Source organism: Sesamum indicum, linkage group LG8 (genome assembly GCF_026168435.1).
Source record: "Sesamum indicum cultivar Baizhima isolate 11 linkage group LG8, ASM2616843v1, whole genome shotgun sequence".
In the NCBI taxonomy this organism is placed as follows: Eukaryota; Viridiplantae; Streptophyta; class Magnoliopsida; order Lamiales; family Pedaliaceae; genus Sesamum; species Sesamum indicum.
In genome coordinates, this window is record NC_142664.1 from 27,422,841 (window position 1) to 27,450,596 (window position 27,756).

The 27,756-nt window shown below is 33.9% G+C and overlaps 3 protein-coding genes across 5 annotated transcripts; 2 read left to right on the top strand and 1 right to left on the bottom strand.

The window, feature by feature from the left end:
- The first annotated feature begins 1,294 nt into the window (after positions 1-1,294).
- On the top strand, positions 1,295-5,283 carry LOC105169060 (NAD(P)-binding Rossmann-fold superfamily protein). 2 transcript variants are annotated; one of them, XM_011089328.3, is made up of 5 exons: positions 1,297-1,640; positions 1,740-1,809; positions 2,946-3,139; positions 3,582-3,754; positions 4,890-5,283. In XM_011089328.3, the coding sequence occupies exons 1-5, from the start codon at positions 1,395-1,397 to the stop codon at positions 4,957-4,959; spliced, it is 753 nt and encodes a 250-aa protein (XP_011087630.1). In that variant the 5' UTR covers positions 1,297-1,394; the 3' UTR covers positions 4,960-5,283. The 2 variants fall into 2 exon arrangements, with proteins under 2 accessions (XP_088739136.1, XP_011087630.1); XM_088883010.1 differs by lacking the exons at positions 3,582-3,754; positions 4,890-5,283 and adding an exon at positions 3,304-3,575 and having other exon boundaries at positions 1,295-1,640.
- A 953-nt stretch (positions 5,284-6,236) lies between these two features.
- Positions 6,237-13,686, top strand: LOC105169061 (acyl-CoA). The gene is made up of 12 exons (XM_011089329.3): positions 6,237-6,396; positions 7,770-7,916; positions 8,009-8,191; positions 10,019-10,101; positions 10,295-10,493; positions 11,154-11,275; positions 11,389-11,455; positions 11,940-11,990; positions 12,083-12,135; positions 12,268-12,478; positions 12,797-12,967; positions 13,315-13,686. The coding sequence occupies exons 1-12, from the start codon at positions 6,337-6,339 to the stop codon at positions 13,372-13,374; spliced, it is 1,407 nt and encodes a 468-aa protein (XP_011087631.1). The 5' UTR covers positions 6,237-6,336; the 3' UTR covers positions 13,375-13,686.
- A 298-nt stretch (positions 13,687-13,984) lies between these two features.
- CLC-C (chloride channel C) lies at positions 13,985-21,140 on the bottom strand. 2 transcript variants are annotated; one of them, XR_848378.3, is made up of 8 exons: positions 20,599-21,140; positions 19,333-19,533; positions 18,198-18,375; positions 17,181-17,443; positions 16,252-16,521; positions 14,606-15,734; positions 14,215-14,470; positions 13,985-14,114 (listed from the first exon to the last, which is right to left on the bottom strand). XR_848378.3 is itself a non-coding variant. In XM_088883348.1 (7 exons), exons 1-7 carry the CDS (start codon positions 20,826-20,828, stop codon positions 14,372-14,374), a joined length of 2,370 nt encoding a protein of 789 aa, XP_088739474.1. In that variant the 5' UTR covers positions 20,829-21,140; the 3' UTR covers positions 13,985-14,371. The 2 variants fall into 2 exon arrangements, 1 of the variants encoding a protein (XP_088739474.1); XM_088883348.1 differs by having other exon boundaries at positions 13,985-14,470.
- Between the last annotated feature and the right edge of the window lie 6,616 nt (positions 21,141-27,756).

Here is a 27,756-nt window from a genome sequence, read left to right on the forward strand (position 1 = left end):
AGTTACTACACAAATTCTACAACCAATAATAGTATATCATTAAAAATAGATTAAGTGATTAACATGAGTGAAAATGAATGATAGTATTTCTACGATTAAAAGATGTCGTGAATCGTTTAAATAAATAAATAATTATATTGGTACAAATATTTAAGAATTGGGATAGTTATAAGCACTTCTCGTTATTTGAAATACTATAAATACTCATCTCATATGGAAAATAATTATGTAATTCTTAGATGCTGAGATGAAAATTACTCCTTTACCCTTACTTTTTTTTTTATAAATAAGATATTTAAAAATATTTGAGGTTAGGTAAAGTAAATAATCTATTAAGAATATTAGTTCATAAAAATATTTTATAAAATTATAAGAAGTATATAAAAAAATTTAATTCAAAAGGGTATTTTGGGCATTCACTACAAAATTTGGATAAAAACCCATTGAAATTAGCTTATTATTTAGACGGACATTGAAAATAATTGTATATTTCTAAGTTTTCAAACAACGAGAAGGTATTTATAATTATGCCAAAATTTCGAAAAGTTGATTGTAATTTATATGGTTGGTAGTTTAAATCCAGTGGTGCGATATCACAAATAATTAGTAGTGAATGAGAAGTCAGTTTTTCTTAATTTTTGTATACATGAAGTATAGATTACACTTTATTTTCAATCAATCACATTTTTTTTTAAAAAAAAAAATACATTGCAACGAAATTCATCTAATAACATGGAAGGCAAAAAATTAATCATAGTATTTAGTTTCATTTTTGGCCCATCTCGGATATGGGTCAAAACATGGTAAATATTTGTCTTGATTTGTTTTGGAAGTTTTAGTGATGTTTTGAAATATTTTAAAATATTGCTTCATTTGTTTTTTGTCAAAATAAGTTTACATTAATTATATGCCCTACAACTAAAAAAGTTATATACATAGTCATGCATATATATAAATATATATAAAAGAAACATGATTTGATAATAAACAATAGTTTTTGTCTCCCGCTTAACAATATCAACATACTTAATTTATATTATCTCAAAAAATAATCCAAATATACACAATATACCTAACACATATTTATTTATTTTTAGTTTTCTCTCTTTATGTCCACAGAACACACCAAAACAAGTTAAAAATGAAACTAAATATAGTGAATGATTTTTATGGTGCAAAGTGTTATTTTTAATTTGTGAGGGTGGAAGGTGAAAATTGTCTTATTTTTGGGGTGAAAGTACAATTTACTCACATACACTCAGTGCCCCCAAAACCCGATTTGAATAAAACGTTGATAACAACATTTCGGACAAACACTGTTCTTTATCGAGAACACAAATCCCTCGTAAAGCGTAAAAGAGTGTAGAGACGGTGTGTGGAGAAGTGAAGAGGACATGACCGCACCGGCAACACCGACGGCGACGAACACCATGGCAGCCCCTCATCTCAAGACGGTGCTGATAACGGGGATCAGCCGTGGGCTCGGCAAAGCCCTAGCATTGGAGCTGGCCAAGCGCGGCCACACCGTAATCGGCTGCTCCCGCTCGTCGGATAAGATTTCATCTCTTCAGTCGGAGCTCGCTTCAGCCTCCGAGAGCAAGAGCAACGCTAACAAGCACCTGTGCATGACTGTTGACGTGGTAACTCATTGTATAGTGCTCCTCGGTCTCTGGAATTTCTTTTGCCTGATTCTTCTTGTGCTCTGTGATAATGGATTTTTGTTGTTGGTATTAAACTAGAGGTCGGATAGCAGCGTTGCGGAGTTGGCGCGTGCAGTAGTGGAAAAGAAGGCCGTTCCTGATGTTATAGGTTTGTCAACTTATTGATATTTTGGTCTATGCCAATATATTTTGTTCGTTGAGTACTGTCTGATGTTTACTGAACAATGGTTGTGGAGGAGATGGATTCTTTGTTGTTGTCGATCTAGTTGTTTTTTCTGATCTTTTTTCTTAGTTTTAAAACTGGTACGCTTATTTGTGTGATTAGTTTGAAATAATCAACGGTGGTGGTTGTTGCTTAGTGTCTATAGAGCTGGTGCTATCTTTGAGCAGTCTTATCTTAGAATAAAGATGACCTTTGTGAAATGTTAATGACCAAGTGTTGGAGTGGTTGTAGAAATGAAAATGAGATAATTAGTACCTTAGGCATATTGAGGAGAGCAAGTTGTAAGCGCAATCTCAGGTTTAACATTTGAGAGGAGATTAGAACATTGTTAATTATCCAATGGACCATTTGGGCGGTTGGGCCACCAGCCATGTCTGCAAAGCACGCATAGAATACTAGGTGCCAGTTTTTGCAAAATTTTATCATCCCGTTGACCTTGTAAGGATTGACTTCATTTTTGTCTTCGACAAAGTTAATTTTTGAAAATTCTCTCTTGGTCTGCATTATGGGGTTTAGGCATGCTTCGTTGGAAACTATGCTCTAAATGGCAATATGAAACACTTAGGCTGGCGTCAAAATTGTATAGTTCCCAATTATTTAAGCTAGATCTTGGTCCTTGCAACAAATTTCTAGTGTTAGTCAAAGGAGAAAAACATATAAGACAGATGCAAGAACTAATTTTCTTAGTTTTTCTCCATTGTTCTTTCTCTAACTGGGAACCAATTCTTTTATGCTTTTTAACCTAGCACTTGATGTGTTTGAACAATACAATAATTCTCCATTCGCACCTTTCTATTGACTACTTGATAGTATTATTTTGATAGTCTCTGATGATTATTCTGACATTAGAAATTCTGTTCACTTTTGGACAGAATTATATCCGTCTGGGACATGTTTAATTCCTTATGACATCTGTGTTGTATATATGATATGCAATAAGACAACTTTGCTTTACGTGTTTACAAGCACTGGTTTGTACTCAACTTTACTTTAATTATTGCGAGTTATTAATTTTGTGGTCATTTAGCAAATATGTGAAATGATGCATGAAAATTTTCCAGTAAACAATGCTGGGACGATAAATAGGAACAATAACATATGGGAGGTTCCAGTAGATGAATTTGATGCAGTCATTGACACTAATATCAAGGGGATAGCAAATGTATTGCGCCATTTCATTCCAATTATGATAGAGAACAAGCATGGGATAATTGTTAACATGTCATCTGGATGGGGAAGATCTGCTGCTGCACAGGTAAACTTTAGAGTTTTTAGATGTGTATATTTTCCTCATGATCCACTTTTGGGCAATAGTCTATCATCTGATGTAAATATCAATCTGCTATATTATGTTAGTTTCACTATGTTCTAGCCATTCTAGCAGTTAACTGTCATGGCTAACTACATAACTAATTGAAGGATGAATACTGCCGTAATGTTACTCCACCACAATATGGTTATCTTTTACTAGATGAAAGAACTCCATCAACAAAACCAATGGAAGGTAAGTTTTAAAAGATTAGTTCGGTGAATACCTCTCTTGATGTCTTTTATGAACAGTTTATAGTTTTAATATTCAACTTTATCAAGTAACTGTGCCAGACATATGTGACCAAGATTTACATTCTGAAACTCCCCAAGCCTAACTGTTTTGGACTTTGTTATTTATGGCTGAGACTTAATTGCAATAACGATAGGTAGCACCTTATTGTGCTTCCAAATGGGCAGTGGAGGGTATGACAAGGGCAGTTGCAAAGGAGTTGCCTCCTGGATTGGCTGCTGTTGCACTCAGTCCTGGTGTGATTAATACGGAGTTGCTTCAGTCATGTTTTGGAAATTCAGCTGCTTTATATCCAACCCCCGAATCATGGTTCTCTCTCTCTCTCTGCACGTGTGTGTGTTTTAGCCATGTATGGCACATGCCTGTCTATAATTGTCTCTGTAAACGTGCCATGTGAAATTCCTAGAAATGCCTCTATCATAATTAAATTGTTATAGCTCTCTTTTGTGGTAATAACTGAACTTATATGCATGGAGAACAGGTAATCCATTTACTTATGACCTAATATTACAAAGTTTCAGATTGATTAGTTGACGGGATTATGTAACACAAAGATGGTCTCTTAACTATGTAGTTGATGGTGTGAAGTATAATTTTGTTTCGCTGTCATTTCTTTCTACATTCAATTGCTAAATATAAGTGGAGTAGTGAACGGTCACTGTAGTATCCCACAACTGATGATAGTGTTTCTAGCTCGTTCATCTTCCCATTCTAGAAGAGTTCCATGTTCAAAATGCACACACAACTTTCTAAAATACTTCTTATTAGTTTTAACTGCACCATTTAGATAACAAAATCTTCTCGTGGCATAAAGTAATGATAGAACCGACTATTTTCTCTATTTAGGAGAATACTTGACATATGAGCATTTCCTTCTCTTATCATAAGAGATTTTGTAGGCAGCAGCGGACCCCTTAATGAAGACAGTAGAATGTTTTCCTCTAATACTAGACACTTAATTTGATGTCACTGGGTGACCAGTCTCATATTTTGATTCATGCAACTTGTATAGTATCGTTATCCCTGCATGTATACTGGAAGAAACTTTACTCTATATGTAAACAACCTGAGAAGCCTCCATTGCATATCCTGGATCAGAAGTTTGATGAACACCACAACGAGCCATGATGATTTCTGGGAGTAGGCAAGTGAGAAGTTCATCTGTTTAATATTATTAAGGGTCTTTAGTGAAAATACTGTTTGCGCTTTCAGAACATTAACTAATCATTGTTGAACAAAGTTGTCAGTTGGGTGTCAAACTCCATTTTACGTATCATAGTCCTTAAATATTTTGAAATGTGTGTTTATTTCATTTGATTTTTATTTTCTTAACTGGACAACTATAACTCAATGGAGCTGAAGAAAGTTGGGATTTCCCTAAAATTTCCATGTGGTTTTGGATATTTATCTATTCTATTTAGTTGTTCCGTCTTTCTTTTAACAGGGCTCCCAAGGCAGCTACTTTAATTCTTCATTTGTCAGCAGCAGACAATGGTGCATCTCTCAATGTGTGATACTCGTGAATATTCATTACACCAAAGAGCCTTTTGCATCAAACAAGAATTCTTTCCTCTGCCGCCCTTGTGAACGTGGAAAGATGCAATGTTGAATTTCTGCAGCGTCCTAGAACACTTATTTGCGACAGAGTGTTCGAGTACCTCCACTACTTCAGAGAATTACTTGTAGACCTGTAGCGTCTCAAGTCCCTCCTTGTGAAATTTATACTCTTAACAGTGAGGAAGATGAGGTGACTGAAATAGTTACATGCTAAATGTGAAAAATTCATTGTTATTTATTATTTTTGTCCATTAAAATTACACACTTCTTTTTCCCTTGAAGTTTGTTCAGACTACGAAAGGATCTTCATTAAGGTTTGCTTCGTATGTAAAATGTTCTCAAAATTTGGCACTTTGGGTTCATGCCTTCTTTGAGAAATATTTCGCCAGCAAATGGCCAATGCATTTAAAAATTTAAAATAATTTATTTTAAATATTTCAATCCAAATGCAACATAAATTATTTCTCTCACCAATTGAGCAGTGTGTGCAGTATTTGCACATCATTCTACATGATAAGCTAATAGTATATCATAAAATTCAATAAACACAAACCAGTTTATCATACTAACCACTTTATTGCAAAAACAAAATAAATTGTTTCTAAGGGTCCTTGTAAATAAATATTCTGCCAACCAAGCTAGTTACTTTAGCGTCTCATTTTTAATGAATCGTATAGATATAGTATATAAACAAGTCAAATATATACTTATTATTTATAAATCATATAAGTATATAAAAAATAAATCATTGTTTTAGCCCATCTAATGTTTTATATATAACATCACGAATATCCTCTTCATTAAATATGTGGAATATATTTTGATATTACATCATATATTAATATATTATACAAAATGTTGGAAATTGGTAAAATTAAAACAAATGAGGCATAGAAAACTAATTTGCCTCACACTATTTTTGAACGAAATAAAAACCACATTCATAAAAATCTATTTCAAACATAAATTGACATTAAAAAAATAATTAAAAAGATATGGTAGATTATATCACTTGATATCTTCTTGAAAATGTCTTCTTTCATTCTTTTTTTCTCTAATTTGAAATTATATTGAAATGTTCCTTAAAATATAAATTCCAAGGTCTAACTACATTATTTTGTCCTTCATCATTCAATTATTTGAATGTATTAATTATTCCCAAAAAAAAAAAGAAATAAAAAGAGTTGAAAAATGTAAGAACATAGGAAAAAGATAGCCAAGAAAAGCAATAACATGTACATGGCTGTAATTTTTCTCTCCATTTAATGTGGCACTCAGAGAATTAAACAAAATACAGAGGGAAAAGAAGGGAAAAATCTCATCTTGATATTGCGATGGCTGTTGCCGTGGCTGCTCCTCCTTCTCCATTTCTGGGCAACACCTCATTCCACTCTGTAAGCCGCTCCCACTTTCAATTTCACTCGTTCGACCACGTTCATGCTTTCTGTTGTTTGGTTTTCAGTTTGATCATCTAAAGTTAAGAGGGATGTGATTGCGTGGTTTTGGGTCGCGAGAATCTTGTCTTGCATAATCACTTTCTTTGTGTTAGTGATTTTATTACATGGGTTTACTGGCTTGAAATTGTATGTGTGGTTGGTTTCAAATTTGATTATGAGGGGAAAACCTAGAAAAGAATTATTTTTTAATTTGTAGTTGGTTAAAGATGGCTAAGTAACATGCATGGTCTCCTCCATTTTACCAGGTAAATTTTCATGGCTTTAGGATTAGTAATTATGATGAAATCTCTATCTACTAGTTTGGGCTGCATGCGAACTGTCATATTTGCTGTTCCAGTTGAACACATTTGTTTTCCCGTCTCATATTATTTGACATGAATCATATGTTTGTAACAATCGGGACAGAATTTTCTCAATTCTAAAGATTAGGCGTATTATGCCGGTTCTTTTGAGTAATATATCTGGAGATGCCCGTTGATAACCTCTTACCACTATTTCGGATACAACTGGTACATTCCAAAATCACCATTACTCGCACATCTTTCCTCTTGGCAGCAGCATTGAGCAACAGGTTTAAGAAGGTTTTCTTGAATAGGAGTCGCATAGGTTGTGCATGGGTTAATCAGGAAATTGTCCGAAGAATATCCATAGGTCATACTCATCAGAGATTCTGGCTTCATATAAGATTTGATCTATGTTAGATCTCATAACTACAGTACTATTCATTCATTGCATTTCTCCTCTGAAGTTTTACCAATGTGTTCTTTTCAGCTCATTGACACATTTAAGATAAATTATTGTGAAATATCCTTTACGTTCCACCGTGGTTTCTGTGCTCTCTTAGGTGCTTATTGTCATTTCCCTTCTAGAGAACAGAAGAGTGTAAAAGAACTGTCACATGAATGTAACTGAAGTTTTTCCTTGTTGATTTCGGTGTTACTTTCAACGTCTATGAGACATTGAAATATCTGAGGAAAAGCCATATTATTACTTTCAAGTTACAAGAATGCCATCTTGCCATGATCTTAATAAATGATTACATTAGTAATTTTCCGTTGAGGGTTTGACTAGGCATCTATCTGTCATGGTCCAGGGAATATGAGTATGCATTTTTTCTATGCGTTCAATTTCATAGTTTTCAAGATGATGCTTTGGTTAGGTCCCAGGAAACTGTACTATGCCTTACAGTTGGATGTGCTATTCATATACTAGACCTTTTAGCTAATTGTTTCGTCATAAGAGATACAAGCATGTTTAGTATTTCTGGCCTTTCTGCTTAAAATGATGCGTATCCAATTCTCTGATTACAGAGGAAAACAACGTTTAGAAGATACATCCAGAATTCAGATGGGCGGTTTTCCATAAAATCCATATTTTGGGGGCCAAGGAAGGCTGTGGAGCCTGCCAAACTGGAGCTGTCCCTTGGAGACTTCAGTTTGTCGGAGTTAGGTTCTGAGGTGTCTACTTTGCGGTCCTTTAATATTTTTGGTGTTTGGGTTGTCAAAATCTTGATCTGATGTTAACTCGGCGCTATCTTAATCTATAATAGGGAGACAAAACTAATTCTGGTAAACAGAGAAAGCTATCAGTTTCTGTGGTTTCATCTATCTCAGAGGTATCACCGGACGAGTGGGATGCTTGCAGTCTTGATTCTGCAGGTCCAGAGAAATTTAATCCGTTTCTCACCCATGGTTTTCTCTCAAGCCTGGAGGAGTCAGGTTCATCAGTGAAGGTTAGCAATTTCAACTTCTGTGCCATTGTCTCATGTTGTTCTTTTCATTTTTTAGGAGCTAGATGCATGCACATGGCTTGCATCGTGTTTTTCTAGGTCACTTGCATGTGATACCTTGTTATTTATGCTTAACTGTTTATTTTAAGAATGATTTTTATATGCTAGAAATGAGAGCTTTCCGTTTGAATGATGCGACTTATATATACTTATATACTGCAAGTCCACTTTTAACAGTCACAAAGTTGGAATTAGAATAGACAGTAGATGCTCTTGCATTTCTTGGATTAGAAAATGCGGCTAAGGACCCAGGTCTTTTGACGCTAGGAAAGGATGAAAGGTTATAGGAACGGAATCCTGATCCTGACTCTGAGTGGGAGATCTTTTATCCAGATCAGCATGATTTTGGCACCTAGTATGCTTAAGGAAAAGGCATGAAACTAACAGCCAAGGACCCATGGCCCTCACAGATAAAAGTTTCCACGTATATCATGTAATCTGATTGTCATATGGCTTTCACAAACCATTACCTAGGGGTAGGCTTGAAGCCCTTTGGAGACAGAGGCCATGAGATAAAGGGATTTAAGACTGTTGTGTTTTACTTTCTCTTTAGTATTTCCCTCTTGGCTTTTCATAGTAGCAAGTGAACTGATACTCTTTGCTCTGTACTGCATCGAGTTTTCAGTATTACGATACTTGTTTTAGTTTGCATCTGCTCTTTTAGGGACTGTTTGGAACAAATGAATTGACGTTCTCATTAATGCTTTGAGCATGCCTAGTGTCACAAAAAATCTACAAATTTATGTTTTCCTTCTGACCTCCTTAAAAGAAAAGCACTATGATTTATGAGTTCTCTTGACCATAAGAAAATATCCAACCAAGAAGGTCCAAATCCTTCACATCGCCTATTCTCTTGTAAATTAGCTTGACCACTCCCCGTAGGTTTACCATTAATGTTGAATGCGTTGCCGCGGAATATGGAATAGGAAAGAAAGATGTATAATAGTTTACCATGTACTTGTCATTTCTAGAGATGCCTAATATAAATGGAGTCCACATACACATTAAAAGAAAGAAAAAGGAGAAAAGGAAAGCAACCAAGATATCCTTAGTGACTGAATCCTGAAAATCCGATCCTGGTGCTGTTTCACTGTTCATTCACACAGTGCTGTTTCTGGGTAATAATCAAACAGGCATCCGTAGCCTTCCAAAATTGTGCACCTTTTCTGCTAAAACAAAATGATGAAACCTATATCGAGCTACACTTTGTTATGCCTTTGCACAGCTTAGTGGCAATTTGGAAGAAAAGTTTGTTATTAGTGTCAAATGGTTCGAGACCACATGGATAACTAAATTTTAGACAATAAACCGCTTACCGCCTTCCTTCCAGTTTGATATCTTTGTATGCTTTAGATTTTAGAGAAATGCAACATGCGATGACCTGGATTCCCCATCTGATTAAGTGAAGTGGATTAGAGTAGAGTATAATGCCAAGATAAAAAAATCTCAAATAGAAACTGATTTTTTCCATATATGAAAGCAGTTAACTTTCATCCCTAAATTTCATTCTATTCTTTTTTGGTTGGTGATGAGCTGGAGAATGAAACAGGTATAAATTAGTACTACGACTTATATCTATTTAATGCTAAACAGTTGCTATGATTGATAGAATCCACATGCATTGGGTGTGGTAGGATATGCTCATGTCTTGAAAATGGAAAAGAAAATCATGAGGCATTATCTCCTGTATAATCTGCACATCTGCTTCTTTTTGGACGATAAGGTGTTTGCGTGAATCATTGGATAGTAATTATTAATACTCGCTTCCAGGAAACAGGATGGGTTCCACAGCATATCATTGCTAGGGATGACTGCAATAAGGTTCTAGGAGTTATCCCTCTCTACCTGAAAAGGTTTGATTTATTTCCACACATAGTTTTTTGATTAATTGAAAAAAGAAAAAGATAGCAATTCTCTTTTCTTTAGTATTCATATTCACAACTGACGTGCACACTACAAACAGGCTGCACATACCTTGCATATATAACTGGATGATACATTTTCCTTACATGTTTGTGCATGGACATCCTTTATTCAATTTTGCAGCCATTCTTATGGTGAATATGTGTTCGATCATTCATGGGCTGACGCCTACCACACTTATGGATCAAGATATTACCCAAAATTGCAATGTTGTGTACCTTTCACTCCAGTTACCGGCCCAAGGATCTTGGTCCTTAATACCAATTACAGAGATCAGGTCTTTGATATTTTAGTCTCTGCATTGTTGGCGCTGACAATTAAGGTAGTTGTTAAGTCTAATTAATCCTTCTCATTGTAGCCTCTAGTATCATGTTAGATTCTTGTAATGCTCCTAATTGTTTCCCTATCTTTATTTCACCAGCATGCTTCTTTTCTATTACACTATAAAATGGAGGTGCCTTTGCAAATATAAAATTTTGTGACCTTTACACGTACTGAGTTTTGCAGTCCACATATATGTATGGATGCTTTTCTATGAATGAATGTCCTGTTGTCTACCATCCAGTGATTTGAGCTATGACCATCTAAACCTGTTAATACAAGGTACCACTTGTTCCAGATAGAATTTTTACTATCCACAGTTTTTAGGTGAAGAACTCATCACAAATTAATTGTTTAACCTTGAATGATACAACGGCATAACCTTGATGCCAGCTTTAATGAGATATTCCTAGTTTTTCCCTCTGTTCTCATATAATGTTATGATGCTACCACCAGACATATAGCAATCAACATTGACTCTGACAAAATCTGGAAAGGCATAACTCCCTGCAGTTGTCGGACCAAATACTTATAAATTATAACCATATGGACTACTATTAAAATGTCATATTTGTATGTTGTCTTTTTAAATTTTACCGTACATGAAATGATTCTTTTCTGATTTCTAGTCATCTGTAGTAACACACCTGTGTTTTCCCAGTTTCAGGTGTCATCTCTACACATCACCTTCCCTTCTGCAAACGAGTGGGGGAAGTTGAAGGAGAAGGGTTTTCTGCAGAGAATTGGAATGCAGTATCACTGGAAAAATCGTAATTATAGGAGGTAAGTAAGTTTTACTATTTCCTGAATTTCAGAACTATTAAACAACATCACCAGTTCTGTTATTTGATCGCGACAGCACTTTTTCTTTTGTATTATGTTGCTACTGCAAACAGTTTTGATGAGTTCTTGATGGACATGAAGCAAAGTAAGAGGAAAAATATTCGCCAAGAGCGAAAGAAGGTATGCTTTGGGCTTGATTTTTAGTTCTTTTGTTTCATTATTGAAGACAGAGAATCGATGGAGAATGTGTGAGAAATTTCCTTGAATGATGAAATGGCATGAAAGTTGACAGAAGCTTTTGACTAAATCAAGTCTTGGAAGCTCTTCTAAACACACTTTTGTATGTTTCTAGGTCGTCCAATACATTTTTCACTTTTTTTCTTGCTACTTATGTTGAGGCAATATGGTGTTGACATGGGTCATAGACACCGTTACGAATATATTCATTGATGGTGGGAAAAAAGACAAATTTATTCTGATGTTAATAGTTATTGACCTTGAATTTATGTTTCTTGGCTTCTTGTTTTGTCTCTTCTTGAATCCAAAACTCTTAGATGATTTACTGTTTGCATGGCCCTTTGCAAGGTGCAATACAACAAGGTTTAGGATAGCTTGTTTCTTTGCAAACTTTGCTAGTAAAATACGTATTAATTCCTTTTTGCAGATATCTGCTCAGAATTTGACAATGAAACGCCTAAGAGGATATGAAATTAAGGTATGTATATGGGATTATCTGCTAGTCAGAGTTTTCTCAACTAATTTTTTATGTTCTTAATTCTCAACTTTCTTTGTCTATTATATTGGCAGGCTAAGCACTGGGATATATTCTATAAGTTCTACAGAAATACCACCGACAATAAGTTTGTTTGCTGAACCTCTAGTTCCTAGTTGAACTTGTTCAGTCAGCATATCATGTATTATGTTTCCTGACTCTGAAAAATCTAGAATATCCTTGGAATCCTTTGTGAATTATGCCAGTAATACGTCTTCAGGTGGGGTACTGCTTATCTAACAAGAGACTTCTTCCACAATATGGCTTCAAAGATGGGTGATCGAGTACTACTTGTCACTGCAGAAGACGGGGATGAACTTGTGGCTGGAGCCCTTAATCTTATTGGAGGAGATACTTTATATGGACGCTTATGGGGATGCCTCCCTCGTGCATACTATCCAAGCTTACATTTCGAAGCCTGCTATTATCAGGTTTTCCCTATTCTTTTGTTTTACTCGGTTGCCTATACCATTTCGCATCACTTGTGTGATAATAACATTAGATCAATTGGAAATGTTTCATCTTCAAATGTTTCTGTTGGGTAATGTGTTGTGTTGTGTTGTGTTTTTTTTTTTCTTCTGTTTCCGTAAATTTGGTCTAGTACTTGGACAACAAAAATACTTGATCTTGGATCTAAGGTTGCTCCAGAATTCCACTAATTTAGGCAACATCGCTTATAAACTATCCACCCTAAAAGGTTGAAATAAAACTTCTTGATACCCGACTCTTCTTCCTACTTTAATGTGCAGGCTATAGAAGCAGCAATTGAATTTAATCTCGACAAGGTTGAGGCAGGCGCCCAAGGTGAGCACAAAATTCAGAGGGGTTATATGCCCGTGACCACCTACAGCTGCCACTATATTCTGGACGAAGGCTTCCGGGAAGTCATTTCAGATTTCTTGGTACGAGAAAGAGCTCAGGTAATTCATTTACAGTCTAGAATGTCATCGTGGCATGTCATTCCTTGTTGCTAAACATGTTTCTTTTTGCTTTTCCGTAATGCAAAACCATTTTCCGTTTGCTTGCCATGATGTGCAAATAACTGATTCCATGCTGGTGGGCCATGTAATCTTTATTTCAAAATAATAGTTTACATGGTGATTCTTATTCTGAAATGAGAGAGGATAGAATGTGTTTGTTGTCTCTGTCAATCTTTTTCCTACGTAGGCATTTGTATCCTTCTAGCATGGAGTTTCAAACTCTTTCCGAAATTTTAATGTGCTTACTCTTTTCCATGATTAACACTCGTCTGTTGAATTTTTCACAGCTTGAACTTGTTATGAAATTATTACAAGAATCTGGTCCATTTAAGGACAACATCACTTGAAGTGCTAAAGCCGGAATCATCATTGACTGAAGAAACGACAACATTAAAAAGCATTTGTACTCTATTCAGATTGATAACATTGAGAAGTGGATAGCAGCAGGTCAAGTTAGGTCTTATTCATACTGTATTGCCTCCCCCATAATAGAATCAGGTGGATGTGGATGAGCTTTTTGTGTACTGTACATATATTGTAGTAAACCCCATCGCACAAATTTGTAAATAACTCGATATAGACATCACGCATGTATAAACTCAAAACAGTATCTGGACAAGATAATTGGACACTTTCTGCCACTTAGCATGGTACGCAAATATTGGTGAACCTGGGTCAACAAGTCATCCCTCTGTTCTTATGCATTGTGTTCTATTTTCACATTGGAAGTTAAAAATGGTCGAATCAGTCAAGCTGGTGAACCTACAATCTTGAATCATCGAACCAGTGCGTAGGCACGACATGAAGGAGAGCAGGTGAAGTAAGAAATACTTGCTGATGATGCCTGTGATTAATTGTCTTTTTATCAAACTTTATTCTCCTTGAACATTCCATAAACGACAGGCAATAACCAATAACCAGTAAGAGTATGAACTTGCACATGGGACAGAACAAGAATGTGGGAATTTATGCATCTTATAACTGATGACGGTAACAAAGCTTAATTCTCGCAATATTGATAATTGATACAAACGTTAAAATTTTGTAACGTTGATTCCAGTTGACTTTATCCATGGGGCAATGGACCCTGTGAAAGTTCAAACAAAGTCCATATGAATGGACATCCATTATTATGTTGACTCCAATATGAAATGGCTATATTCCGAATAAATTGCAGGTATACATACATGTTGGAACCGGACACTCGAATCTTGCAGGCCAGCCAGGAAGCAATTGTCGACAACCAGTAGAGAAGACAAGAGTGGCTTCGTCTTCAGGCAGTCAGCAGTCTCTTGTACACAATCATTGTAAGCCCCTAATGATTTTGGCATCCAGCCAGTCTGATTAGGCTGGCCCCTTGTGGCGGATGAACTCTGGATAGAGTCCCAATATATGCTCCGGCATAAAGTCGTGTCTTGTCAAGATTCCAACAATGGGAGGCCGCTGCAAATTACAAAATAGAATATATGTTAAGATTCGTAGATCTTAATTTCCATGTATTGGTCGTTGCATCATAATATCATCTTGAGCAGAATCTGAATATATCATAGAAGTAAAGTAATTTGGCTTTTTTCTTACCCCAGGTGTTTTTGGGACGACACACAAGTGTCTGAGGCCAAGTTCTCGAAAAAGGACAGCAGCTTTGGCAAGAGACATGGTCTCCACCACCATGTATGGCGAGGTGTTTGTAATTGGATGGAGATCAACATACATCTCCATTTCCTCTACGCTTAGATCCAAGTCCTCCACCTTAAGCCCCTTTCCTGATCCAGGCTTAGCAAAGTCGAATGCATGAAAAAACCTTAAAAGTTCTGATCCAGACAACACCCTGTTCTTGGTGAATTTTTTCCCCTTGAGCAAAACAAGCAAATGAGACCTCAAAACTAGGCCACACAGTTCTGGTGCCTCTGAGAATGGGGGCTCATCGATTACTGGAAAACCATTATGTCGAGTCATCCGTAAAGCATGTAATATATCTCCCACTTTCTGAACGCCTGAAAATGTAATCAAGGGACCAGAACAAACATCGCCTGCAGTCAGATTTCTCATGTATGCTTTGGCATGGGCTTCCATGTAAGGCAAACCCTTCATCTCCACTATTTGGTCATACACACCTTTATTGAAACTGTCGGCCACAGTTTTTGAAATAAGAAGAACAAGCATCACCAGGGGAAGCATTAATAGGTCATTAGTAAGTTCCAGGAGTATGACACAAAGCGACACTGTCATTCTCATGGTGCCACCAAGAAACGAAGCAGCTCCAAGAAGGGCAAAGAGACCAACATCAAGATTGGAAATAGGGCCAACGAGTCTTCCAACAAGGCGCCCATATGATGATCCAGCAAGTATAACAGGAATGAAGAGCCCAGATGGGATAGCAATTCCATAAGTAATAACACCAAGGAAGTAGGTTCCAACAAAAAAAATTAATAGTGTAGAAATTTGAAATTGTTTTCTGTGTCTAGGACTGAATAGATTGCGAATGGCATCATCATTTGTGTTAAAGAAAAGGGAGGCAAGATCATTGTAGTGACCTGGCTGACATTGGAAGTTTTTGTAGTTGCCAGAGCGACCAATTGTAGGACACTCGTTCTCGAAGCCACTTGGGCATGGTGTGCACTGTACTAACCAAGGAAGGCCAAAGGCACAACAAGATGTAAGAAGGGAAATAGTGATGACAAGCAGGATCTTGAAAGCAGGCCCTCTCCTGCAGGTAATTGTTGAATAAAAATCAGAAGAAGAGGAAAGGGAAGCATACAAGTATATGATACTAAGAAATTGGACTAATTGTGGTATGAATTAGTGAATCCAAGAAATATGTTCTTCATAAACTTAATATGGAGAGAGCCTAACGTAGAATTACAAGTAAATGACTCTATATCAAAATAAAGCATAGCTAGCAGGTAATGCATTAAATTGACTAGTATGAAATTGCAACAATGCAAACGCAATTGTCTTGCAGGGAGAGAACAGCTGTCTATCAGCTAAATAGTGCAGTATAAATAACTAAGCAGGAAGCAAAAATTAAAAAATGAAAATGATTGTTACAAAGCATGTAATTGGCAAAAAGTACAATTTGTTCAATCATATAAGAAGCATCTAGCATGCTCTAGGATATGTGCACATCTTCTCCTGAATTAATATTATGTACCAATCCCTTTAATATTCAAAAGGTTATAAGCAAACCAAACTGTATTAGAACAGGATAAGGGTGTGAAGCATACTCGTTGATGATGCTATATGTTCTCAGGACCTTGTCCACAAGATAATTGTAAAGGCAGCCAAAAAGGCCTCCAAGAACCCCAATCAGTAAAACGGCAAGCAGATCTACAGTGTTATAAGCAGGGATTGCTGAATTCACATCAAACATGATTAGACCTCCTTGTCCGAACAGTCCACAATTACCACTGCGGCAAAATTGAATGAAAGATCTTAATACCACAGCTACAACAGCAGTTGTGAAGAAAGTCCTCCAAAGAAGAGCACTCCGCCACCTGAAATATAAAATATAAATTCCTCAAAGATGACAGGCTTGAAAAAATCAATTTATCAAGTTGACGTGCTATGATTACATTTATGGAGCTCGAGAAAGCATTCGTGCATACAATCAGAGGCTTGAACATGCCCCACTCAACATAGGCAAGAGATTGAGTCCTATTTACACACATTTCCAAAATGAAGACCATAACATAACAATCGAAGTGAAAAATACTGTTACTGTTCTACTACATAAGTGGGGATTCTCCAGAAAAGAAATGCTGAGCTGATTACTTTATATTTTCTTCTTGTATTTGATATAAAATAACTTTCTTGAGCAAATCTCCTTCCATTCAAACCTAAGTGAGCAGGCTGGAGGAGAGACACAAAGTGAAATATTCATATGTTCCGTAAAACCCATCATAACATGAAAAGACTCGGTGCCTGTCACCAAACTTCAATATTCTACATGGATTTTCTTAACTTGAGATAGTCTTAGGTCACCACAGCAAAATATATAAATCACTAATTTCCATACTCTGAAAGATCCGTGTGTGTTATGTATAACAATTCAATAGACTATATTTCTGTGTTAATTTCAAGTATTCTCCCAGAACATAATTGAAGAATAACAACAGGCATGGAGAGAGAGGAAGGAGATAGGAGGGCAAGATACCATGAAGCTGCTTCTTCAAGAGCAAAAAGAACACCCCCAACTGGGGCACGGAAAGCAGCAGCCACACCAGCAGCAGCCCCACAAGTAATCAAATCCCTTCTATCTCGATCATTTTTAAAATATCTGAGCCATTTCCAAGTCAAATGATACTTGCGAGAGCCTCCCTGTCCTAGTAAGTTTGCTATACATGCACCAGTATGCACCATTGGTCCTTCCTTACCAACAACAAATCCAGCAGAAACTCCAAAAATAGAACCAAAAATCTACAGAATTCACATGTGTATTAGTGGATTACTGAAAATATAAAGTTAATAAAAGTAAGGATCATCCAGTTCCTTGAATCATAATTTGTATCAAATGAAATGTAAAAGAACTATTTGAATCATAAGACATTCCAGAAAGACCTTAGTATTGACAAAGACGCCAAAAGCAATTCACCAGATGCTAAAATTCCTCTACAATAAGAGAGAAGAAGGATGAACAATATTAAAGAAATGTGAAATTTAATGTAGTGGTCAATGTCAGCCCATTAAAAAGTGAAACCATCAGATGAAATTGTGAACTTTTCTGATTGTTTAAAAAGCAATTGGAACTGATCTTGATCTCAGCCACTAATAAGAGTAAACAGACTTAGATTAGCTCGGATCAACAAGTCAATAGTCTTAGGAGATGCAACCAATAACTTTGACCAATTGATTCATAGGGGATCGCCTAGACATATAGCTCAAAAACATGAACTCTCTCACAAGGATCTCATGCATACTTCTGATGCTTGCTTACTGACCTGGTGCATTGCTATTCTAAAGTATCTTCAGAAGGCATGCCAGTAAAGTTGCAATGCATCATAAACAACGTTCAGAAGATGGATAAGAATCACATACTATGTGCTAAACAGCAAATGCCTATAAATTGTTCTCAATCGGAAATACACAGTTTTTCTCCTTGCAGTCAGCGACTATTACAACATAGAAATCTGAGAATGTATTAGTGGGGAAATTCCCGCAAAATCCAACGCACCTTGACAAATAAGGTACTCGGGGCCAAAATGGAATGAGCATCTACACCATTAAGATATGCTTTCACCTCAGGTATGCCAGACCCAGCTGCTGCAGGGGCAATAAATGCACATAGTGCTGCAGCAGAAAATGCCAGTATCACATTAATACCAGCATACGCTGCAAATGCCTGAAAGTACCTGCACTGAAATAAATTATTTCATCCTTATTCTGAAAATTAAATGATTAATAAAGCACGAATATTTTTCAATAGATATACATTTGTTGCTAAGTGCAAGGAAATCCTTCCTGCATGGTAATAAAGATGGGAAATTTGTAAGAAGCCTGTCCAGCAATTTTTTTGACAGTTCAAATAAATATTCATCCTTGTTTTGATAGTTAAATGATTAATCAAGCTTAAATATTTTCCAGGAGATATAGGTTTATTCCAAAGCAAGCATCCTTCTGCAGTATCACAAGGATAAATGTATAAAGAAGCCTTCCAGTAGTATTTTTGACAATTCAAAAACAAGCTGAATATTTCTAAAGAACTGCACCAAGTACAACTCAAGTCAGAGATATATATACAATCGGGTAGTCAAATTCCTTTTGTGGCTTCCAAAATTTTATCTCCCTAATTTAGATGGTCCTTTTCCAGTTAAACTGACAAACCGTAGGCATATCTGATTAATAACATTGAAGATTGAGTTCAAGCTCACAACTGCTATTTGCTACCGTTCTCCATGTTAATGTATATTATTACCACAAAGAGCAACCAGCAACACTGGTAGAAAACAAAGAGGTAGTCCATCAAATTCATTGTAAGAGTGATAAGGAATATATTACATGAAACCAGACAAGAGTTGGCAGCAGCCAGGACAGTACAGTAAGGTGGCATATTTTGGTAATAAATCCAACATCCAGGGGTAAACTTTGGAAGTTGTGTAGACGCAATAAAGATGATGTGATAACAACCCTTAAGAACAGTAGAGCTTGGTCAAACCAAGCCATCCTATTCTATTACCAGACATATTGAGAGAAGCTCATCCGAAAAATGTCAATTTTGCCTAAACAAACAAATGCCCTTATGACAACGCATAATATATATTCAGTTATGAACCCAGAATAATTTGTCTGTACTACAAAGTTGCACTTACTTAGCATTAAGCATCAAATTGCTAGTGAGCAGAAGCTTGAAACCAGCAATGTTTTCAACCGCGATGTTATTGAAAAATCCAACAAGACCTGTGAATAATCCAATGCAGAGAGCAAGTGTCCATTTGAGAAAAATGTACTGAAAAATTTCAACCCTTTTCCTAGATCTCCAGTCCTGCTTAATGAGTTCGTTTTCAAAAATCCTGGAAAACAAAACAGCGATGAAGTGAATCAGATTTTGACTACGACATGGTTCTGCATAATAGAAAGAGTGTAACAGAAGGAAATGGGACCACAAGAATAAAGCATTACGAATTGCAGTGCATACATAATTAACCATGCCTTACTGAATGGAAGGTATTAGATGAAATACTAATGCTGCGAAAGAAGAAAAGATAAGTTAGATGCATTTAGATTTTCATGTTCAGTCACTGATAATACCAGATGACTTAGTTGATGAGGGAAAAATATGTTTGGTGTCTCATCAGCAAGAGCCATACCCATACTACTACGGACTACCCAGTTCAAGTCACTGCAAGCCACAAAGACACTATTTATAATTTTTAGTTCACCAAAGTAACTAATCCACAATGACAACCAAATTATCCTAACTCAAATATGATCACTGCAACGAGATTCTCTCTCAACAAACCAACGGAAGTCATAAAACCAGCAGAGGACCAAGAGAAGGAATGAAGAGGACTTCGTATGCGATAATGCATCCGGCATCAGATAGTATCATAATTTAATATTACTGGAAGGAGATGTTACTTGCATCAATACCTATATAATATGTGTAATTTCCTCTAAATACAGGTGAATACTGAAGTCAAAAAGTGATAGAGAATTAATACATTATTATCCTATTGGCATTTTTAACATTTTCTTTTCTTTTCTTTTTCTTTTTTTTTTGAAAAAGTTGTGCATGATCAGCTATGTGCATTCTTTTGTTCCTCTCAACTCCAACAAAGTTCATCATGCCCACAGTCAAACACCAGGAAGGCTAACAAGCAGAAAACATACTTAACCAAGTGAAAAAAATGAAGCCACGACGACAAGCTGAGTCAAACAACATGCAGATAAAAAGTAAAATCAATCCAAAAGCTGAGATCAACTAAATTTTAGGCAATATGAAAGCAAAGTCCTAAAGAATCCCTGATTAAGAAGACTCAAGTAACCAGTAACCACCAAATAAGGCAATCAGGAAAACTGCCACAATTCTAGACTGAAACTAAGTTGCTCGGAGAATATATAGAAAGAATTCATACTCGTAATCTAGGCTTTCGATGGGATAAACCTTGGAGCCAACAATGGCAATCTGAGAAGTGGTGTTGACTCTGCTCTTGAGATGCAACAGCGGCTCTCTCGCAGACTCCGAAAACGAGGACATGCCACTCTCTCTTCTTTCCATGAAACCACCCCTTCCTCTTCCGCCACTCTCTACATCCCCTCCTTCTCCTCCTTGAATGCTATAATCATCATCATCAGAATGATCCATCGATCACCACTGTCACCCAAAAAACTATATAATTTGCTGCAAAATTCTCAGCAAAATACCCAAAAACAGCAGACCACAGTTCAGAACCGGAATTCCTTACGTTGATTTCTTAGTTTCTACACATTGCATACAAAATCATCACACACACACCCCAATATGGAGAGAGAAGCAAATATGAAGTGAATATGGATCGCTTCGTGATGTGTGTGAAAAAGAAAGGAGATAAGGGCTGTGACTAAATAAGGAGAGCAGTGTCTACAGCTCGAAGCTTCTTCAATTGCGACCATGGAAACCGTTGGCCCTCCTGCTTTAATACCCAGAAGAGCTCACTAATACCCCACCCCCCAAAGAAAATATATTTTTTAATTCTTAAACAAAATTAACAAGTTTCTTAAATTAATTTAATTTGGAATCCCAAAAGTTTAAGTATTTATTTTTTTGACTCCTCAATTTCTTAGTTGTACCAAATATTAAATATTTTTATCTATTGGAAAATATAGTTATCCATTATTGGAAAATAATTTATAGAGATAAAGTTATTTTTAAAAAGTTTATAATTTAATCATACTCAATAAACGTAACGCCCTATCTGTTCCAAACTCAATTAACTTTAAGGTCATGGATTCAAAATTCACCAATGTGTGGGATGTTATTCTACTTTAATAGTATGTATTGATTAGATGTAGTTATATGATATTGATAATGATTATTATAGTTGTTAAATGCAAATATTTGATATTAATGACTGTAGTCGATTTATTCAATAAGTAATAGTTCATCGTTTTTATTATTTCAAAAAAAAAAAAAAGTCCAAATGCACCCTAATAGATTTCAGATTATTTTGATACAAAAGCTCTGTTTAGTTTGATGTATAAGTCTGTATAAGAAAATTAGCATAGATTATTGTATGGGCGCTCGGCATCAAATCAAAGCCCTATACTAATTACTGATACAGCCAAATAACTAATACTGTCTTGAGAGGTGGTACAAAATTAGTCCCAATATTGCACCAAATGAAAATGACCATTGTATTCTTGAAATTTGATTTAAATTTTTGTAAATAAAGACTCAAATGTTATTTTTCTAGTAAAAGCACGTGAATACATTAAAGTAAGTATCTGATAGAATATATCCTGTTACTATAATACATATAAGTAAATACTTAACTACTTATACAAGATTTTTTTATTATTTATTTAGTAAAAAATAATTATATCATTTATTTAATACGATCGTCAGAGTAAACGAGGCCAAAAAATCATTTAAAATTCTTTATTTAAATCCGTGAATTCAATTATAATTTAACCTATATCTAAAATTATTTAATTAATATATAATATTATCAATAATCTACTAATATTATAATGGAGCTAATATAATACGATGTTAAAAGTCAAGGGCTGCCAATTATGGGGGGCACAAGCCATATGACCATTCAAGCAACATTATATTCTTGGTCCTATACAATAGGACGTGCTGGACTTATTTATTATTTATTTATTTTTACAATTAAAAGTAAATTATTTATAATTGTATTTACTTATTTTTTAAAAAAAATATAATTATGTCGTGCCTTGACACAATGTACTAACTAATATTGTAGTAATTGTTAATACTTAAATTTATAATATAATTACAATCAATTCACTAAATAAATTTATAGTATAATTAGAAAAAAAACTAATTATCTTATTATTTATGGATAATTATATTTACACCTCCTAACTTATAGTCTATTTGTACAAATCACTCATATTTTTTGCATAATTACAGAAACTACCAATCACGGCCAAAAAAAAATAATAATTTATGTAATGATGTTAATATTTTTATGAATGATTCTTGTAAGTGATAATAATATTTTAATCAGTATATATAATTATTTAAAATTAAATATAATTTATGTAAACAGATTATAAGAATTGTTTGTCAAACTAGTATTGAAAAGACGTGTTAAAAATGATTGAAAATTGGGAGGAATATAGGCCACAGGATTGTCCAGCGTTGTGGGGGATACCTGCCTACACCATATCCAATCAGATCTTCATAATGACTAGCTTTGGTTTGTCAATTCAATCATCACCGTTCATCTTGATCCTGTTTCTCTTTTGGTTATTAGTCGTTTGCATGGTTTGATTGAGTACTATCCATCCAACGCCGCATCTGCGTTTTATGACCTCTTTGTTCTTCAAAAGTCATTTTATCCATCTTTTCAAATAAGCCCTACATTTTTTGTTTTTCTCATATCAAGGCTAACCGGGTAAGGATATGAGGATGCGGGTCGGGTTTTTTCCCCGGATCGTGTATCTGATTAATTAAATAAAATGTTTTGTATTTAATTAATTGACTATGCGTTTAAAGTTACATACTCGAACTTCTTTTTCTTTTTAATTTAAATGTAAAGAAAATGTAGGAGCAACAAAAAAAATGTTTAAAGACCATTTTTTTTTGTTAATTTTGTTCATATAAATTGTAATTTGTATTCATGAGGCGTTATTATTTTTATTTAAAAAATATTATATAATTTTTTTTATAAATATTTAGGTACCAAAACGTCATTTAATGGAAAATTTTGATTACCAAAATATAACTCCAAAAATAATTATTAATGACATCTTGTAAGTTTCATAATTTTATTTTATCAAAATATTTCAATAATTTAATTTTAAAATAATTTAAAAAAATCTCATTTAATGTATGAGTTCATAAAATATTTTAAATAAGTTTAATCAAACGCCCTCTAAATATAATTTCATATTAAAAACTTGCATTTGTCAGAATTGATTTTTTAATAGTAATTGATATTAAATAATTGATTTTCTAAATAGCCCATCATAGTATTCTTTCAATTATTTTTAATTTATCATATTAAATTTAAATAATATTTTTTTAAAACGTGACAAATAATTTTCTCCCTCAAATAACGTCACCATAATTTTTTTTTTTATTATAGTAAGACCGAAATTATTTAAATAGGTATATAGGTCAATATATATATATTTATATATAAAAGTTGAAGTAAAAAAAATTGATGTGAAATGTGCAATAAAATTGCCCATTTTAATAAAATGGCCTGTGGCCGACTGGCCGGTGCCCCTTAAACTTTCTAATTATTATTAATTATAAGAGATAATTTGATTTCTCTTATACGTAAACTCTCTATAATTCAAAAAATTATATATAATACTCATAAGGTTAGCATCGATCTATGAATTGTTGATATTGACAAATATTACTGATTTACTATTGGTCCAACAAATTTTGTCTAACTAAACTATCCTTATAACGGTGAAAATATACCTCGTCACATGCATTAATGTGTGAGGATGCAAAAGGGTAAATTGATCATAAAAAAATTTATTTGACCTGTAATGAATCAATCGAGAATAAATATGAATTTTTATCCCATTTTTTTGTTGATAACAACGAATTCGATGAACTTTGACTAATGGAGGGACTTATTTGTTAGACGAAAACAAACCTCAGGGCTATTAGACATAATTTTTCATGCCACAAGAAATCTATATGTAATTATACCAAACTACGAGAGAGGTGAGTCTGATGATCCCTAATTATAATAACATTTATTATTTCTTTTTTAAACAAATAAGGTCGGTTAGTTTCCAACACAACAAGCAAAAAAAAAAAAAATTAAATCATTAAATTGTTTAATTATAATCACTATTTTTCTTGACATACATATAGAGAAGTTGGGAATTAATAAATGTTAAAGATTAGATAATTTTGTTTAATTAGATAGCATTTAATATGAAGTTGACAATATCTAATTTTATTAAAAAAAAATTGACACTCAATTTCTGATTGATGTGGTCATAAAATTTAATTAGTTACGAATATTTGAGGTCGACTATTAAAAATTTGATTGTTATAATTATTAAGGGTTGAGATTTATAATAAAATGATAATTGATTAAATAAAAAATAATAATCTCTATAGAGGGAAGCTGGCAATTAATTAGTTTTAGTATTTTGGGATCCACAAATATTATAGATGACGTATGTAATATGGCAAGTTCACGTGAGACAACCATTCTTTTCCTTTTGGGGTAGGTAAAATGTGCTTATCAAATTTATATAATAAGGTTGAGTTCCCTTTTATTTTATGTGTTCATATTTATGTATTTTTTCTAATAATTTTTATTTATTTAATATATATATTGATATTTAACTATCAAATTATCTTATATATTATTCTCATTTATATACGACATTATTGTGGTCGTGTTATATCTACACTTCACAACTAGCCACGTGGACCGTACCTATAAATACCCGCATTTTCTATCAGTTTACGATTTTGATTGACTATGTTAAATCAAATGCAAAAACTTAATCGAGAGTAATTTTGATGTGGGAATCATACCTAAGTATATTGAATTTCAAAATTACCCATACTTATGTTCTTTATACATTAAGTCAATGTTTAAACCCAGTCCGGCTCGGATGGTCCGACCGTCCAAACCGCCACCCCGCCCCCAAAATGGGTTGGTTGAAATCAGAAAATCGAAGGAGCCCAAGAACTGTGAAAACCATATTGGTTCAATCGGTGAATCGTGTGACCCGGTATTGGGTTGATTGATTCAGTCGAATCAACAATCAAGTGTAGATACATGATAGAATTTTTAAAATTTTCTTTTAAAATATGTATTATTTTTGTTAAGTACCGTAATTTTATGTTATTCCTGAAAAGATAATAAATTATTTCTAAAAATATGCATTATTTCTGTTATGTTTTTTTAACTATTTTATGTTATTTCTAAATATAAAATTCTGATTTCTACTTAGATTGAAACGTGAGCACTCACCGCCCATATATAAATGAAAAGTTGACTGGAAATTATTAAAATCACGGTGGAGTTAGGTACATATTTTGCATTGCCACGTGGATTAAATTTAATTTTCAAACTTGGGTGCTGGCACCAGACCTATATCCATATTTTTAAATAAAATTAAAATTTATGTATATATGTGACGTAAAGGGCATACACATGAATTGTTTTACAAGATCACTACTACTTCCACTTTTCCACCATTTAATTTATTTTAAATTGATGGTTTAAACTATACTCGACACGTCTATATAATTAAATCATTACTATATTATTAAGAAAATAATGATCGGAATTAATAATAAATGAATTTTAATTGATTATAAATGAGAAATTATTAATAAAATGAATTCATAAAAAGAATATAATTATATTACATATATTACGCAAGTATGTATTTTGGGTGATAATTCAATAATTAAATTAAATGAAAGCCGATACGATGAGAATAATATATAGTTAGGAATAAAGATGAAAAATACAAAATAAAGTAGAGAAAGATAAGAAAGAAAGGCAAGGAAGGAAGGATGAGTGTAAGATTCTAAACATTTTTGGGTTGTCTTTATTGATTCTTTGTCCACTAGCTTTCATGTCATAACACGCAACTATATATATATATATATAGATATATATGAACTATGTACTTCACCCTCATCCACATCCTAAACTATTCTTATTTAATGCTAATCATCAATTCTATAATTTGATTACCACTATAATTCTTGAGTGCTTCGACTCATTCCAGATATATAAAAATTTATCTCATTTTGTATAAATTTACGATAATTTATTTAATTATTCTCAATTTTATAGACAGGTCAACAACATTTTGATGTACTACTCAATTTATTAAAATATTAATATAATTATTTGATTTATATATATATATATATGTGTGTGTGTGTGTGTGTGTGTGTGGGGTGGTGTGTGTCTTGAAAAGAAAACAGTACGAGGTTGCTTGAATTGTGGACTTAAACATAATGGGGTTGATTTATTCAAGTTGTAAAGTCATATGCATAGGTTGGTTTGCTTCTGTAATAGTTATGCAATTAGTATTAAATGTTCTTGTTTTTCTTTTTCTTTTTCTTTTAAATATCAAGTGGTATTTATATTACCTACCAACTTTTTATTAATAAAATGTTATTTATTACACTGTCCAATGCGGTTTAAATATTAAAAATTAATTCAATACATCCATGTTTCAAACCAACAAATACATTCAAATAAAACAAAGAATTTAACAACAAACTACTATTACAGAAGTAGATATGACGTACACACACATTCGTGGGACCCGAACTCACAAATTTATGATTTGTGAGGCATCAACCTTATTAATTGAGCAGAGCTTGATTTGCAGTATTAAATGTTCTACAATAATTTGATTATTTATAGAGTTATATATGATTCATTAATTATTTCTTGGTAATTTTTTAATCGGTTAAGGTTAATTCGTGGAACAGAGAATAATATAAAATTATAGTAAAATATAGAATCAGATCAAATTAAATAAAATCAAGCGGATGATAATGCAGTGAATTCGTTTGTCTGAGAAAGCACATGTTGGCATCTCTCCTTGTCAAGGAATAATAAAATATGGTTCCTAAATTATTGTTATTGAATAAACAAATTACTTGTTGATGCAGAAAAAACCTAATTATGTTCTCAATAATTGATATAGAATATTTAATGAGGCGTAAAATTAAAAGTTTATGTAATTTTTTTGTTGACGTCAATATTTTATATCTAAATTCTAATGGACAGGTACAATTGTAAATGGAAGTTTCGAAAGGGGTGTAAGTGTAATTTTTAAAAAAAAATTGTAACATTGTAGTAATTTTTTAAGGAATTTAAGTGTAATTAACTCTAAATAGTATAGACAGGTAACCTTCCATGCCACGTTTGGTGCTCTTTGAATCTCTTTCTCATTCATAACACAATCCATACATAGGTAACAGTCGGGGATTTCTGGTCTCCACCTTGAATGGAGTAGGTTCGGGTCTAAAAAATGAAGTTATAAGGTGGATTCGAGTCTAAAAATCAAGTAACGGGCACAACTAGTAGGTCTTAACAAATTGG

Coding starts and splice junctions, on each gene's coding strand:
- LOC105169060 (XM_011089328.3), top strand. CDS start 1,395: ATGACCGCACCGGCAACACCGACGGCGACGAACACCATGGCAGCCCCT. Junction 1,810..2,945: donor GGCCGTTCCTGATGTTATAG/GTTTGTCAACTT, acceptor AAAATTTTCCAG/TAAACAATGCTGGGACGATA. Junction 3,755..4,889: donor TATCCAACCCCCGAATCATG/GTTCTCTCTCTC, acceptor TTCTTTTAACAG/GGCTCCCAAGGCAGCTACTT.
- LOC105169061 (XM_011089329.3), top strand. CDS start 6,337: ATGGCTGTTGCCGTGGCTGCTCCTCCTTCTCCATTTCTGGGCAACACC. Junction 10,494..11,153: donor TGTTGGCGCTGACAATTAAG/GTAGTTGTTAAG, acceptor GTGTTTTCCCAG/TTTCAGGTGTCATCTCTACA. Junction 12,479..12,796: donor TCGAAGCCTGCTATTATCAG/GTTTTCCCTATT, acceptor TTTAATGTGCAG/GCTATAGAAGCAGCAATTGA.
- CLC-C (XM_088883348.1), bottom strand. CDS start 20,828: ATGGATCATTCTGATGATGATGATTATAGCATTCAAGGAGGAGAAGGA. Junction 19,534..20,598: donor ATCGAAAGCCTAGATTACGA/GTATGAATTCTT, acceptor TTTGTTTTCCAG/GATTTTTGAAAACGAACTCA. Junction 18,376..19,332: donor AATTTGATGCTTAATGCTAA/GTAAGTGCAACT, acceptor ATTTCAGTGCAG/GTACTTTCAGGCATTTGCAG.